The sequence below is a fragment of the Paralichthys olivaceus genome, chromosome 18 (assembly GCF_024713975.1).
Source record: "Paralichthys olivaceus isolate ysfri-2021 chromosome 18, ASM2471397v2, whole genome shotgun sequence".
Taxonomy (NCBI): Eukaryota; Metazoa; Chordata; class Actinopteri; order Pleuronectiformes; family Paralichthyidae; genus Paralichthys; species Paralichthys olivaceus.
In genome coordinates, this window is record NC_091110.1 from 10,909,469 (window position 1) to 10,927,043 (window position 17,575).

The following is a 17,575-nucleotide window of genomic DNA, read 5'->3' on the forward strand; positions in this document are numbered from 1 at the left end:
ATCAGATGTATGTATGTCAGACATACTGTACGCTCATCAACACATTGCTCCCCGTTATCACACACGACCAGTGTTTACCAGAACAACTTAACAATATAGAAAACACCCCCTCCTCCATGTCAACGGCCGAGCCTCACATACACAAAGTTGATGGAATTGCGTAAAATTTAATCTGCTGATTTAAAGGCACAGCTTGCCATCTGGAAAGGCCTGACAGTGTGTGTGTGTGTGTGTGTGTGTGTGTGTGTGTGTGTGTGTGTGTGTGTGTGTGTGTGTGTGTGTACAGTGTGTCTGGCTCCCCATTCATCTATTATGAATAGTGAAACAAGTGTGTGTATGAAGCAGATGACATACTTTTAAGCTTGAGCCCATTGGTTGTTCCAGCTAGTTTTTGCTTTCACGCATATGGAGTCCACCTGACCCATATCGCAAGCTTGTTGGAGGGAAATGTATTAGAACATGGTTAAAAACACACACACGTACATGTCACCGTGGGTCAGTTGTCTCCGTATGCAAAACAAAACAAACAACAACAAAAAAAGGTAGAGCGAGGAGAGTTTCTCAAACGCTCGCTATTTTTCTTTCATTAGTAATAAACCAACAGAAACAAATCTACATATGCCTGTGAACAAATACGCACAGATGGGTGGACTTACTTAATCTCCGAAAAGTACCACGCCATCCTAATGACCATCTAGATTAATGAAGGGGAATTCATTTCGCTGTTTTTGTGCTTCTGTTCTCTCCATTGTTGTGTACTTAATTTACTACAATGCACAGTTTACCCAAACTGATTTTTTCTATTGCTTTAAACATTTGATGAAATTGGGAATAAAAACTACACAACCGAAAGTCGATTTGTGTATTTTTGTTTATTATAATTATTCTTCTTTCCCTCCAAATTTAACAATCGACACGTGTGCACCACCTCTGAATGTAGTCAGAGCGGACAAAAAGCAGTATTTCTGCAGTATTAGGTCTTCTTTATTGCATCATACAAAATTGTGTACTTCAAATCTGCACTCATTTTCTTGTCACTCCTTTTAACAGAAATGTTGTTTGGCTGCCACTCACGCACAGTCTCTCTGTTCCTGCCTTTCAACGCATGTTTAGCAAAGTTAAGATGGCAGCCCTTTTATTGCCCTACATTGTAATTAGCTGTCAGCGCTCCTCAGATTTTAGTTGTCGAGGCAGGAGGAAAGTCAGGCGGCCTGAGTCACAATGGTACTAGAGAGTAAAAAAGAAATACGACTTCCAGCAATCTGTAGAAAAAGTATATTTTCTTTGAAATGTCATTTTGCTTTGTCAAAGAAAATAGAATTGCATTAGTCCATCTATCAGTATATTTTTACTTCAGAAGGTTCTCAGTAGCTCGCAGCCTAAACCCCTCTATTCCTCCTGAAGATCTTTGGTGGCAAAACATTTTTTAGTAATAGAAAAAAAAAACAGTTGAGTGCTGCATTTTTTTTCAAATTTTACTTCAACAAGAGTACGTACTTTATTTGTTAGGTGCTTTGTTTGATGTCCTAGTGAATATTTACAGCAGCAGGGTCTATGTGGGATTAGATCAAAACACTCATGTTCATCGTAATGAAGCAACGTGACCATGCAACTGTGACATGTCTGGTTTGGTTTGGGAGCTGCCGTTTTGAAAACTCCAGTACGGCCAGCACCATTTTTGATTTTTAAAACCAGCAGAAACCACATTTGAGTCTGACAGAGCTCGAGGACACCGCACACCCACCTATACCTGCGACCTGCACCCATTGAATCGTACAGTCAATCACATGGTATCCACGCCTCAATAGGCTACTGTTCTTTATCGTCCATTTTGCTCTAATTGTGACCGTCATTCACATAATTAATATCATGCTGTATTGAAGAAGAGTAGCGTTTGAAACTATAAACTTTCTATAAAAACGTTAAAAAATTAAGTGACTTCCTGTGGAGTCAGCCTCTGCTGGTCATTTGAGAGAATACAGGCTGCGGTCCTTTACACAGTCCCAAAGTCTACATCTCTTATACCATCTATGTTTTTTAACAATAGAGGAATGAGCTGTATCAGACTTGACAACACAAGTAAAACTTGTAAGTTGACCAGAAGAGACTTTTGCATAATGTATGCCCCAAGTCACCATGTTTCCTTCCCTCCCAGTAGGTCAGGATGATGCTGCATCATGTGTAGATGTGCCACCGACTTCCTCGTCCAACATAATTCTGCCTTCAGGGATTTTGGCTTGGCACTACCCTGACTTTGAACTGGCACAGCTCTCTGACTGAGGGATTAGTGCGACATACTGATCCAAATAGTGCACCTCTGGTCAGAGTTGGTGCACATTAACATAGATCCATTCAGCAGACCAGTGAAACCTTTTTTTTATTAATTTTTTCCCCATTGGATGATATTTGCATATAAAAGTTAGACTTTCTTTCAAATAGGATATGGTTTTGTAGGATTGTGACAGTGCAGCTGTCATATTTAAACAGCTGTTACTTCAGCCTAATTTTTCAGAACTATTTTATATTGTATCCTCTCTTAAATGCAATGATACAGGCAAAACACATACTTTGTATATATTTCCCCACTGCAAAATAATTACATACCCTCTGGATAGGAACTGTAGCAGTTTGATACTGCAACGATTCAATGGAAACTGGAAATTGAACACAGAGTACTTTATTTTTAACTGACTCATGTTAGACTCAAATCATTCACTAGATGTTTGTTGACAGTGAGCGACGCTCGAAATTTTAGCTGAAGTTAATTTAATATAATCGTGAACAAATCAGAGGTTAACCAGAAACAAAATGGATTCATGTCACTCCAACAGTACATTTACAAACCTAACACTAAACCATATTCCTCACTATTTGTGTGCCTACAATTAAGGGAATATTTTCTTTGACTGAATTTGACAGTGAATACTTGAAGCAAATTATTTTTTTTAAATCATTTGCATCTACAAAATACTACTGGTTTCTATTATTGGGTTCATTTCATTACATTGACTGTCTTACCCATTCGGGGAAAGTTTATAGATTACAAAAAATATTGCCACACAAAATATTGCCAACCCAAACAGTGAATACCATAATTCCCCAGGGTGCTGCAAAGAAAAGGAACAAACACATAAACCAACAGAATTACAAACATACATCCAACCACAGCTCCCCCTGAGCATGGCCACAAATATAACGAGTCTGACATTAAATTATAAAAAGTTGGTCGATAGTATCCACCTCGCAACAGTCCCCTGATGTTGTGCTCACCACTGGCAGCTCAAAGGTTAGAGGGACTTTTTAATAAAACTCTATGTTCAACTGACTCAAACAAGAGTCATCAGAAGACGACATATGCATGCAGATAACTTGATGCTTTCAGTTACTTAAGGTCATAACATTTCACCAGTGAATCCCAAAATAACAAAAAGCCACGAATATACAAGCTGAAAAACATGACTGTGAAGTTTAATGACAGAGTTCCAAATGGTGTTCAATCTCTGCTGCAGAAGCAAACTGATGGTAGATAAACAGACGTATGGACAGACCATTGACCTATTTCTCCCTATTTCTTATTGGGGGATAAAAACCATAATTGTCTTTTCGGTATTAATATTTTTGGAAATTCACCACTGAGATGTTTACTCATTTATGGAGAAACCAAAACACATAGTAAACACAGAGTAGATATTTTTGTGTCTCAGCTGCATTACACTAAAACACTGAAAAACTGAAGGATGTTAAAGATGCTGCTATGGCTTTGAGGTGTGATGACACTTCCTTGAATCCAAAGCATTGCAAGAACATGTTGAGCCTGCCAAGCTTCCAGTACAACCCGACTACCTGTTTCTTTTCACTTTCCTGTGAATAAAATCATGCTCTTGGGTGGAAGTTAATGTCACATTGAACGGCTTAGTAAATGTGTTTTTGCTTCCTGCCAGAATACCTGGGTACATAATAGTTGGACTGAGGACAAACAAGTGTGCGAGATGTCAGCGTGACTAACAAACTGTGATGTCTGAGAAAACACAAAGTGGCCCATGAATAAAACTACAGGTGAGGGAGGGGAGGAGCATGAATTGGAGGAGACAGAGAAAAAGCTCAAGGATATTTAGAATCGGAGGCAAAGAGACAAACATAAATTCAACTGAGTGTCAAAGAAAGAGAGAGAGATGAATAGAGGAAGGACACACACTGAGTGATATTCTAATGAATGAGATTTTGTTAATTTCCGTGTTAGCGCATGTCATGGTGCAGCAGTCCATGGCCTACATTCTGCCAGCTGGCTACACGGAAGTGCATGCACAAGTATGCACCCCCCTCTCACACACACAAACCCACACACATGGATCAGAGGAGACAGTAGTGGGGCAGTATTGCCACTAGGTAAGATTAAAATATTCTGCATCCATTAATACTGCTAAGCACGCAGGGTTTCATTCTTTTATTGCCTTTACATCCTCTGACATTAACTTCAAAGTTACTTTCCTGCACCTTCTGAATATTGTTTCTAGTATTATAGTTTAACACCCTGCAGCTTCTCATCCCACAAGCTAAAAAGAATTACTTGCCTGTGTTACCATTAAGTATTAGTCAGGATTCCCAGATGTAAGCCTTGTAATGGTTTCCTGCTGGCTGAGCCTTGCCCAGTCTGATACCCTTGTCCCAGTTCCACCCACAGATGCATAAAACTAATTTTAAAGTTGCATGAGGTAGATTAGCCTAGTTCAGCCATGCAGTGTAAATTGGGATGGAAAAGGTAGAGTTATGGTATCAACGCTATTTTTGAAATCCAGAACGACACAAATAACCAAATGAAAATTCAAGGTACTAAGCGTGAAAAAGTCCATGTGGGAATATAGGTGGATGTGCTGATGTGCAACGTTTATGTCCTGTGCACAAAAGGTGGGGTCATACTGTAAGTAATCCACCGAGTGGGTAAGCTAAGCTCCTTAAATTAGTCTTCCAAAGAAAGCAATTGTGACCAATTTAGCTCAGTGAGAGAAAATTGGATGAGAATTGACAGATTAGCGGCGCATGCAGAGAGTAACAAAGGGAGAATTGAAAGTAATGTCAGCAACAATAAAAACACACAAAAGAGAAATGCATGGATGGAGGAAACAAGCAATGAGAGGAGTAAAGAAAAAGAAGCGAAGTGGAGGGAGAGAGTGCATCAGACAAAACAGCTAAAGCAAAATAAAAATAAAAAAACGGTCCGTGCTGCTAATTTGCTGCCTTGCTTTGCGATGCAATGTGCAACTTACAAAATATCCATGTGTGCATTTGATATAAAGTCAAGAATAATAACACAAATATAGTACTCACCTAGTCTAGGCTGCCCTTAATGCTGGCACTGAGTAGCATAACTCCAACACACACACACCACCACAACCCATGTGAAACTACGAGTGAGTGCAAACATAAGTAGAAGGAGCGCTCCGAGGGCAGAGAGGAGAACAAGAAATTTCCAAACAAATGTTTCTGAATGAGTGTATGGGTGTGTGTGTGTGTGTGTGTGTGAGATGGGTGTGTGTGTGAGATGGGTGGGTGTGTGATACCGTTTATCTAGCAGCAAACGGTATAGGAGAGCTCTGACTCTCTCTCTCCCCCTCTCTCTCTCTGAATACTGTGACGCGTCACTTTCATCCAGACCCCTCCCTCCCACTCTCTCCGTCTTTCCCTCATTCGCTCTCCAATCCTTCTTTCTTTCCCTCTCTTAATCCCTCACTTCGCCAGTCGCCCCCACCTCCCGACCCAAAGGCTGATAAAGACTTGGGAGCAGAGAGCCTGAAGCCCCTTGCGCACACAGACATGGGTACTGTTACTACAAGCTGTATACATTTTCTCACAAGTTGTGTCGAGCTGAAATTTGTATAAACATAGTTTGAATAAAAAATAAGAAGTTAGATCTTTCTTGATTTAAAGAGGAATATCAGAGAAATATTTAATTGGAGAACAACAAAGGTTTGATGCTCAGTCCTAAACATCAGTGTTCCAGCCTCAAAGACAGATTAATAAATAATTATCAAGTTAACTTACCGGTGGTGTGGTCGTTGTGTTGTGTGGGCACTTTAAGATGCTTCTTCCTCCCCAGCTCTTCCCTCAGTAGGTAGTACCATCCTTGAACTTCCTACAGCAAACACACACACAAAGAATGTCTATATGCAAGAGTGCTTGTGTGTGTGATGATGCACGAGTGCTGACTTTAAGCTTGGGGATTCAACCTAATGAGTGCTGCATTTAAAATGAATCTTCTATGTGAGTGCATAAACACACACACGCACATACACACAAAATGCTTGCTCCTCCAGGTCTGTGAGCAATGAACACAGACGACAGACACACACCACATACAATGCTTTGGCTTATTCCAGCAGCTGATGCCCCCGCTTCTGCACTTCTGCCTTGTGGGCCAGATGGTGTGTGTGTGTGTGTGTGTGTGTGTGTGTGTGTGTGTGTGTGTGTGTGTGTGTATATCAGACTACTGTACGTGTGTTACATAAAGCTGTGACAGAGGGAGTCTGATGTGTAATCCTGATGATGTGGACACAGTCTTGCAAACAAGAACATGAAAACACCATCATAAGCTCTTCCATCATTTTACTCTGTGCTACACATTTATCACAGCACACACACGCACACACACACAGCCAGCCTCCTCTTTTACAATGAATAATGTGATGCCATGGACAGCAACAATAATCTCCATTTTAAAAGCATCTTATCTGAGTGGACAGATATCTGCAGGCAGTGGGACAAGGGGGGAGGACGGGCAGGGGACTTGTATAGAAGAAGGGGGAAGGGAAGGGGAGGGCATATGTCCTGAAAGTCAGGGAGGGATTTAAGCCATCGTTCAATATTACCCTGCACATGTGACAAAGAGGGGAAAGAATGGGGCCAACAGAGCTGTTAGTCGGGCAGGAGACAGACGAGAGAAGGGAGAAAGCAGGGAATGAGGAAGAGGTACAAAATCGCGAAGTGACACACGGGTGCAAACAAACAACAAGATGTGACAGACGAACGAGCCTGGTAGAAAAAGAAAGTAGAGGCTCATAAAGCTCCCCTGAAAATCAAGAGCCAGGAATGTATGGGTGTGTAAGGGATGAACGAAAAAGAACAACAGAGGAGAATAATGGACGTAGATACTTAACTCCAGTGATTCAAAGCTAAATCTTCCTCATTAGCATATCAAGTTAAATAAATATGAATTGGGATGAGATGAAGAGAACAATAAGCCTGACTCAAATATAATTTCCTTCCTTTGTTTGTTTTCCTCGCTTGATGTGGACGCCTGTGCAGTCGGTTAAAGAGAGAACAAGGGGTTCTGTAAATGTGCAGCTGTGTTCATGCTTTTCCAGTTTTACTTTCTTGACAGCAAATTAAGTTTTATGTTGACTTCTCAGTCTGAGAAACAAAACAACCACAATCATTAACCGAAAGCAGACACCATTTTCTGTGTCATTCAAACTAACAAGGAATGTGGCTCTGTGCTTTCTTTGAAGCCTGAGACAAAGAAACATACTTAAAAAGCTGTTTTAAGACATGCTCTGAAGTTCAGACATATTCTGGAAATTTTGGCGTTACGAAGAATACAAATATCTCAGAATGAAAAAGAGAAGCCATACACGATGCAGACGAAGATTTCAACTTGGAAAGACGAGATTCATAAGCTTTCGGTGACAAAGTGTCAATGTGCTGTTCACAAAAATACTGTGATTTCAGCAGTGCAATCTATCCTTCATGTCCTGCCTCCTTCAGGTTTCACCCCTCGCATGAAGGTTCCATTAATGTTCCTGTTGTTGTGAACTCATCTGACCCAGACAATCTCCTGCTGTATCCTTCATATGTGAAAGACAAACTAATTCTCGTTCAAGTCTCTCATTCAAACAGCTTATCTACTTCACAAAGTGCTTAGATTTTAGGGTTCATTAGAGCGGACTGAAAAGTACTGGACTGGTGAAGGGGCAGCAAACTTCAACAACTGATCCTGCAAGTACACAAACACATGAGGCCCACAAATAATGGGTAAAAGAGGTTTTTATATTAGTGCCATAACCACATTACAAAGGTTCCCTGCTTGAAGCCAGGGTTGGTGACCTTGGAAAAGCAAGCAATAGCAGGGACTAAACACAACTGATACATGTAATCCCCTCCCATCAGCCCTGCTCTGCCACTGCTGTGACTTGCTTGCTAACTTCTGGTATCATCTGTGCTTCAGCAGTGTGCATCTCTCCAGCTAAAGACTCCAGTCATGCAGTGAGTGCACAGGCATGGTGCGCCCAAGCAGGCAAGTCAGTCAGTGAAAGACGGATAGTGTTTATCACAGTCCTGCAAGGGCCACAGACACTGGAGTTTTTTTCGACAACTTTATTTATTGATGGCTATCAGGACATGAAAAAGGATGCCAACTAATATGATAAGAAGTGTTTATATAAGGCAGAACCAGGTATATTTGCCATGCTTTAATTAAGCTTTAACAAACAAAGTTTATTGTCTCAAAAGAAGAGAAAAGCAAATGCTGAATAATGGATTAACACACAAGTGCTGAAGCATTAAATACCATTTGCAGTGATTACTGCACCAAGCACTAAAATGTGGGCTTCATTTGTAAAATGCGATCATGTAGCACAGTGCAGGGAAAAACAATACTCAAGCACGGAAGGAAGGAAGGAAGGAAGGATGGAAATGGATGAATTATGGTTCAATAATTAAAGAGTGAAGACAAAGAGCTAAGAAAAGCAGATATGTGCATTTACTTCACACAACGCTGAGCTCCTCGTCTCCCTGTCTCCCTCCTGTCCCTCTCACCCGGGACAGTTTGGGGAGACGGAATGAGAGCTAAGTGTTCCTCTATATCATGATGTAGGTGCGTGGGAAGAAGTGGTGTCAACTCTTCCACACCCACTGGTCAGTAAAGTCAGTCTGAATATCAAACGCTTCATCCTGCCAAGAGTTTACTCTCAGCTTTCAACCAGTTCCAGTGTCAGTGAGACGAGACAGCGTTCAGCCAGTAAGCACAAAGGCCAAAGCAGCAGTTACACTCAAAGTGTGATGAGAACACTTTTAGACACCGCAAACTGAGACTGACAAAAGAAATCAGCTTTAGGCTTTTATGATGCCCTGCTTGTTCAGATTTAGGACATGAAATACACTGCCTTTAAGGGGAATTTTATTTGATTGTAAAATCACACCGCAGAGTTCTGTACAAAAGTGCAACATTCTCTGTTCAACATGATGCATTTTTGCACCAGCACTGTAATTTTAAAATCTAACTTTTATTGTATTGCCTCCACCAAGGAGGTTGTGTTTTTGTTATGTTGGGACAGATGAGATTCTTTTTTTAATTATTCTAATGGATAGAATAGAAAAATATCTGACATTTAGAGGAATGATATCAATGATTCAATTTGGTGCAGCTCAGTTGAATTTCAGAGATTGTGTAATGCTACCGAGTGTCATTTTATTTTAATAAAGACATTCACAAATCTTAAATCACAAAAAGGCATTCGGTGTTCGTGTGTGACCCATGACATTTCAGAGGAGAGAATGACTCAAAGTGTGTTTCACTCCAGTATCTGCCGGCAATGTTCCTGTGCGGTAACACTGGTAACCCAAAAGTGTTTCTTCTCAGCTATTGAGGTCACTGGAACTCATTCACACTGAAGTAAACTGTCAGAGTCACGGTCTAATGGACGGACACACGCAGGAGAACTGGTAACGTTAGAAAGACCGAGCTGAGAACACGGTTGCCGACAGTCTTTATATATCTGTTATATCTGTGTTCAAACTCACCTCGTCTCTGTCCATGAGGGAACGGACACCGAAGCTCAAGCAACCCAGCAGTGCACTCATCCTTTTGATACACAGACAGACGGAGAGAGAATAGAAATAAATGAATATCCCTAAATAAAGCCGATGTGTCATCTAATTCAGGTCTGACATTTGAAATGTCTTCTATGACACAAATTAATTTACTCAAATAGACCAAAAAGAGCAAAGTTAAACTAATCAATGTTGTAAAATAATGTTTTTCATCTTTTGACATATGAAATCTATTCTCAGATAAAATACATTTTTATTATGACGTAAAAGAAATGTAAACATTTATCCCATGGGTGTTGTTAGAAGCATAATAAACCATAACAAAGGACAAAACATGATAAAGAGCTGTAAGAAACAGAAAATGTGAAACTTGGGAAACATTTGTCATGAATAACACAACAACAGTGATATTGATCTAATTAATTATTTGATTTATGGGCATGTGTGTGTGGTGGTGGTGGTGGAGAGAGTCGGGATATGTTTAATTATGTGTACATGAGAAAAACAGCTCTCGACAACCTCCCAGCTGTGCTGGACTAATGCAGCTGCAGATGCTGTGTTGAGGGCAAACTAGCCCCCAGCGTGAATAAGCACCTGAATGTTTCCTGCCATCTCCTCGGTCAGATGAGCCAGTGACCGAAAAATATCTGCTGCACTGAAAGAATGTCGAGGAGAATGTCGCCCATTCGAACACAATTTACATCCAGATTCAGTTCTCCCAAACTTTTTCACCAGAAGAGGCGGCTGACAATTATATGCATGTCACATGAGCCCAGTGTATTTTCCTCCGTGGATTACTAGGCAGGAAGACAAGTGGTTCAATAAAAGAATAGTGTGGCAAGAATGCATATGCCATTAAAATACCAAGATCCTGTCGACAAATAGTAACTCAATACCCAAATCCTAATATACAGAACTTTATTCCATTACTTAGACTAAACATTTAAAGTCTACAGCGCTGCACTCCTCTATGCCCAAGAACAAATTGTGAAGCTATTGGTGGAAATGAATGAAATAACAAAACTAAAATAGCACTCAGTGGAGCACATACCGCCAAGGCCCAACAGTCCCCTTAGGAAACCACATTTAAATCTGCTATATCTGGATTTTTATTTGGATCTGCACCAAATTAAACACAGTCATAAATATCAGTCACCTAAATACATGAGTTTTTTTCCCATCAAGATACACAAGTTATTCTCTGAAAATCTCATAAAGTAAAAACAGAACACACCAAAATTGTATGGGTGCTTTCTTGGCCAATGACACATCCTTCCTTTCACCGTGTTTTGCAGAAATCCTTTCTGTGGTTTTGCATAATTCTGCTTAGAAACATACAAACCAACCAACCAACAAATGGACAAGGTCGAAAACTTATCTCTCTTGGTGAAGGTAAAAGTTTTTTGTTACAAATAGTAAAGTTACACAGTGAAACACTGATCGAGCTCTGTGAAGCCTTGAGTGACACAGCTGCAGATAAACAATTCTGAGGAGTGGAAGCAGAAGTACAGGACCAACGTGCACATACACAACATGAACAATACTGCGGTGTGATTTAACGCCGCTCCTATGATCCATCTTCTCATTTCTCCGTTGTGCATTTACACGAGCAATAGTTTTTGTGTGTGGAGGAATAATAAAAACACCCTGATTGGATTTGTGAACAATTAAGTGTAGATCTTTTGTTTTACCCTGCAGCACGTTGTGTCATTGTGTAAGTATATTACAGGAGCACTCACATTCATGGACGGATCAACTGGGTTTGGCTACAGCAGTAACTTTGGCTAATGTTCTGTGGTGCTTAGAGAGGATTTGCTGAGGAGGCACTGCTTTCCACAACTTCTCCACAGCACTCAGCGAATAAGCACCTTTTAATGACATTTCAGGCTGAGCTTTATGTGTAAAAAAAATTGCTTCAGTAAAGTTTACTCCTGCAGCGACCACTGGTCCGTTGTGCTTTCCACGAACCACATTTGACCATGTTCGCAGAAGAGAAACACGAATAGTCTTGTCCGAGTTGCTGCACAATGAATCTCCCACAAGGTCTTTTTTTGTTTTCCTCCTTGTGCTACATGAGCCGTTTCTGCACTGGAATGTTTCGTGCTGATAAGACGTCTTGTACATCTTAACATCTTGTACTGCGTGGGGCACGACGCACAGCCCATTAACATTAAAAAACCTTGTCTACAGAGCCAAAATCCTTGCAATACCTGTGTCTCCACCAAACCATTAAATTAGCTCTTGCAACAGACCTGCCTGTTTTATCTGAGAGCTGACGTTCGGGGGGCCTCTGCCCTTTAAATTGCATTCATCACATAAGAATTCCTGCTTTCCATTCCTTACACTCCCTTTGCTCACAGAGGTATAAGAGTTTCAGAGTTTACAAGTGCGATGAGGATATATATAATTTTCAATTCAACACAGGGTCCTTGTGTGGATTTGAAGCACATGCATGTCTGTTAAATACATTAGCGTGAACCATAACTTAGATTCTGAGTCTGTCCTCCATCCTAGGGTCTTGGAGTTAATTCTAAATCTATTACAGATTAAAGACAATATACTGTATCTGACAAACATACTATAATATGGCTTTATTATTTTATTACTTACTACTGGATTCTCCAAATTAACAGCAGCAGCCATTTGGTGTAAATGAGGCTTAATTGCGTTCCAAAGATGAGCAAATCGCTCTTAATCTGTGTCCCAGGAACTGTCCCAAAAAGGTCTTTATCTTTATAATCATCAACCTAACCAAGCATTTCACTCTATACAGTGAAACTGCATACATCATTTCAAATCCATGATGTATGTGGTATTTGTTTTAACGCAACTAAAAACAGCAGAAAACATTTGAAGAAAGTCGATGGGCTCAAAGAGATTCTTGTCACGTTAAGAGATTTCCTGTTGTTTAGTATTTGTGGCACATAGTGATACTTTTCCTCTGTCTCCTCAACACAACATTGCACAAGAAATTTGTGACTCATTCGACCATATGTCCTCCATCCCCAGCAATGACCCTGTTTCAGCGCAAGTCTGCTGAGGCAGAGAGGCGAGAGTAACACTTTCGCTCTGCCAGATTCACAAAGAGGCATAGAAAAGAAACACACATACACAGAGGCAGCCGCACAGAGATATGCAGAAGCATCAATTATAAAATGGTGTTTTGTTGACCTAGTAGTGAAGCTTCGTGACTACGCTCGCTAACGGGTCGCAGCTTCCTGGAAACAAACAATTCAAATGAGAGTGTGAAGGAAAAACTCCCAAAAACGTCAATATTATCATGAGTCACGTGATCACCAGCAGGTACCTCGTTGTGGAGTCAGAGTTCCACATTGTGAAGAGCAGTCTCTTATGAAGGTCCCCCTCACTGACAACACTGTAAACAAAGAGCACAGAAGAAGTCAGCTCCTCTTTGTCTCTAAGCAGAATACAAGACATATTTTCATTCGCACTGCCGACATGTCAGCATTAGTTTGCTCTACCCAACCAAGACTTTGTGTTTATCTTTAGACTTTATGAATCTCTTTCAAATGGATTGTACACAGAGGAGAGGACATACTGTGGTGGTATGGCTCTAAAGACAATTCTTTTAGTCTGGACAAACCTTTAAAGAATATTTGTAACTCTTGAGTTACATGAACTGCTCCGACTGAAACGTTGCATAAACATTTACCTGCCACCAATGCCCCTTGAGAGCGAACAACTGAAGCTGCTTTCAGAGATGCACATTTTTGCATGCGATGAGGCAAATGTCAGTTGCTGTGGATATTTTCTGTGACTTCACCTCCTAGCAAGCGAGTGGGTAAACTCACAGCAGGCGAGTTGCCATTTGGATGTTTCGAACAAACAACGGGAACAAACTGGAAGAATACAATTATCTCAGCATGAATAGAAGGCAGACGAAGATGTCAATTTGGAAAGATGATATTTGAGGGGTTTTGTTGATAAGGGTTGATGCCAGTGTTGCTGCTCTGTAAACTTAAACACTTTCCACAAAGAAACTTGTTATATTCTGCCTCCTGCATGCTCTACCCAGGCACCCCCACCCTGGCAGGAACATTCTGATGTGATGTGAACGAGTCCGACCCAGACAATCTCCTGCTGCGTTGTTCATATGCAAAAGGCAAACTCATTTCACGTTCCTGGAAAAAAGCTTGAAGTCAGAAACCATATATCTAAAGCAAAGATGAGCATGGTTGATAACACATTTGAGCTATGATTAATGGCTATAGAAACTAAATCCTTACAAGTAAAAGGTTTGTAGGAAGATGGGGTTCCTACAGTGAGGGACCATCTGAGTCTTCTGTCTGTCTGTAGGATCACTGTCTGGGGACATGCCAACCTGGAGAACACAGTTGAGACAAAATTACAGGGAATCTAGTTTCCAACATTGTCTTACAGAGTCCACATGAGCTGTTTCTCTCTGCACATACCTTAACATAAGAGTCACATGCCCCCTGGCACTCTTCCAGCATGCCCCTTGCCTCCAGAACTGTGGACACATAAAAATAGAACTGACTAAATTATGAAACAGCTCATTACATGAGATCTTGTTATGGACTGTTGACTTTTTATTCTCATTAATTTTATACGATATGCAAATGGGAATTTCAGATTCTGGGTCAAAAGGTCAAAATAGAGAACTACCGTTGAACCCACAATGATTTAGATGTATAATATTTTTCTGTTGCAACCAAACCATGATGAGATTTACTTATGTAGAGCATGTGTGCATGTGCATTTTTTGCCGTATTCAGTGAGCAAGCTGATCTGATTGTGGAAAAATTGGCTGCCGTGTTTAATATGGCTTAATTGACCCCTATTAACTTGACCACATTTTGTTTGCTGAAATAACAAGCTGTGAAAAACATTTTAAATGATTCCATTGGTTCTGAATTCTGAAGGGAAATCTGCAAACTTGACAGGAACAGTTTTGTGTGTCATTTTTTCTGCCTTCCTCGCTGTCAGCAGTCATTTTACTGCATGACGATGTTTTTCTTTCTTGTACCGCAGCATTGAATGAGGTTCTGTCTTACTGCCGTTAGCTTGGGGATAAAAAGATGTTGCAGGTCTTCAGCAGCTATCTAGCTTAAAAGCTTAAAACTTTGTTAAATTACCATTAATGAAATTACCATTAATGAAATTTCAATAATGCGATATGATATAGTTTTGTTTTTTTACCATACCCTTTCCACATTATTTTGAAAACCACAAAAATACTCTTTTACGCTTGGTGTGTGCTCGCTCACAAACATAATACACAACCAGAGCATCTCATAGGCTATGAGAGAGCATTATTTTCTATGGACACAGAACATAGCTGAAGCATAAATAATACATTGGCTGGTGGTTTTCTATGCTGATTTTTATCAGAGCGGACAGCAGCCGCAGCCCCAGCAATGCACTGTTAACACATGTATTTACCTCAGGTTTGTGTTTATAGATGAGTTGATTAAACTAATAGTCAGTAAGTATTTAGTGGTGGTGTTATACTGAGGTGCGTCATCTTGAGAGGACATTTTAATGTGTAATCCCCATCCTGCATTTAACAAAAGTGAAAAAATTGGACATTTCCTTACATAATTGTTTAACGAAATGAAATTAGAAGACAAGGGGAAATTCTGATAAACACGTCTGATGGGAAAATAACAATTAACACAGAAAAAACTACTTTTGTTGAATTAACGTACCCAGCTCCTTTCTAAATATCTTTTCTCATCTATACTCACCTGTCATGTTTTTGCAGGTGATGCAGGGGATCTGCACTGCACAAATAAATACTTTACTTCACACATTGCACAACTTGTGTTCCATTTACAGAAGTCGATTTTCATTGTTTCTTTTTTAATGTTTTAGATTTTCTTTTCTTTTTTCAATATGTTACTAGCCCCAAGTAGACACCCACTGTGTCTTAGCCTCTCCCTTTCACTTCCACACACAAGTTTCCCAATCAATAAAGAAAAATAATTGTATTGTGTCACTGTACGAGCAGCCCTTAACGTGACTCACCACTAACAACAAGGACTTCCTGTTCCTGGACGATTGACAGCTTCAGCTGACCTGTTCAAATCAATAGAAAAGAAAGGTTATTACAGGTATCAATGCTACAAAATCGAACCCTAATGCAGGTTTGATATTTTCAATTTCTTTCTTGCAAATACCATGAACATAAAACTACAGCCAGGAGATGCTTTGCTCGGTTTAGTTCCTCAATGTCTTGGCCACATTGAATTGCTGGACTCTTGTTCTTGTTCCCTGGAACCCTCAAAAATTGAACTGGCAGGCCCTTAGGGCCCAGTTGCATTTATGTGTGGAGCATGTTGTGCCTGCAAAGATCTGCTTCACTGTCACATTGTGTTACCTCTCTTAAAGTCGGTCAAGACAAGTTTGAATATTTTTTTTTTGAGTCTGTTTTTAGTTTACTTACTCGTCTTGTTATTGAGTTAATGCTTGTGTATGTGTGCCTACTGTCTATCATCGGCCACTTTTTCCCCCTCTCCCTCTCTTTCCTGTAAGTCTCCTCACAGCTCTAGGAGACTTGTTAGCCATGTTGACATGGCCACTGTTAACTTTGGCTTTGTGCAATTTTTAATTAATCCTGCTCATAAGAGCACCGTCTAAAGCTAAAATGTGGGAGCCTCGTTGTGTGATAACACTGCTGGCACTTCAGAGCTTGGGTACAAGGGATGTTTGTCGTTCCCACACTGAACTTGGCATGGTTTTTGTGCTGCTGGCTGAGGTCGAAGAACAAAGTGAAAACACTGTTTGAAATATCTTCCTGGTGCGTCTGAACCTGCCTGACACAAAGGTGGTTTTAAAGCAGTCTCACGAGTACCAAAATCAATCTATATCACACAGCAAGTATAAGCAAAACCCAAAGAAAAATGGTAACCACAGATGGAGAAAAGAGTTTCAGGAAAGCTGCAGTATAAAGTGGACATTTACTCAAGTAAACATTGACTACTTTCAGTCAAAGGCTGCTGGAAAACAAAGATTTAACACACTGTGCTTTTTATTACATTTTTCTGCGGGAGAGAGATCAGAAAAAACAGACATTTATAATCCATGTAAATTAAACTCCTTGAGGTGGGAGACTGAGAAAATGTCATGATGTGTTTTTTCTTTTTCTAGTTTTGAATTTTTGAGATAGCAGTATTTTACAACAGAATAACAAGGCAGTAAAGTACTGGAAGATAAAATAAGATAAACATTATTGACCCCGTGGGGGAATTCACTCGTTACAGCAGTAGATTGTCAAAAAGACAAAGGAGCAAGTGAAAGTAGAAAATAAAATTAAATTAAAATGGGCAATAAAATAAAATGTAAAAGTAGTCGAACAAAGTGCAGTGGGAGAGAGAGAGACTGATATAAATATATAGACAGATATAATAATTATATTGGTGCAGTTTAATAATTATATTCCCTGCATGTGAAGTCTAAGTTGTTAAAATGGAAAAAAAGTGTCCATGTTTGCAAGGTCACCACGCCCATGGGTGTCATGGATGTTGTGACTCCCCGAGCCAATACTGAAACATGATTTCACCCCCTCTACGCTTTTAAACGAGAAGGTCATTGACAAATCAAAACAGAGCCACTCATACATGACAACCCATTGATCAAGTTTGATCGATTGAATAGCCACACAGCCAATCACAGCCGATTTGACCAACCCCCCCCCCCCCCCAAGTCCAGGAAAGAGTAAACAGTACTCTTGTTGTCACTCACAACTGATTAGGGAATAACAGCTCAGATG

General features: G+C 40.2%; 1 protein-coding gene across 6 annotated transcripts in view; it reads right to left on the reverse strand.

Annotated features, from left to right (window-relative positions):
• The window catches only part of rgs3a (regulator of G protein signaling 3a), a 133,287-nt gene that overhangs the window by 104,159 nt on the left and 11,553 nt on the right, over positions 1–17,575 (reverse strand). For 4 of the 6 annotated variants that reach the window (XM_069513464.1, XM_069513463.1, XM_020081849.2 and 1 more), the window contains 6 exons: positions 15,832–15,882; positions 14,256–14,314; positions 14,070–14,164; positions 13,130–13,198; positions 9,793–9,853; positions 6,040–6,130 (listed from right to left, as the gene is read on the reverse strand). In XM_069513464.1, coding sequence (XP_069369565.1) covers positions 6,040–6,130; positions 9,793–9,853; positions 13,130–13,198; positions 14,070–14,164; positions 14,256–14,314; positions 15,832–15,882 — 426 coding nt within the window. Of the gene's footprint in view, positions 1–5,325; positions 5,599–6,039; positions 6,131–9,792; positions 9,854–13,129; positions 13,199–14,069; positions 14,165–14,255; positions 14,315–15,831; positions 15,883–17,575 lie in introns of those variants that run through there. The other 2 variants (XM_069513468.1, XM_069513467.1) reach the window with 1 other exon arrangement.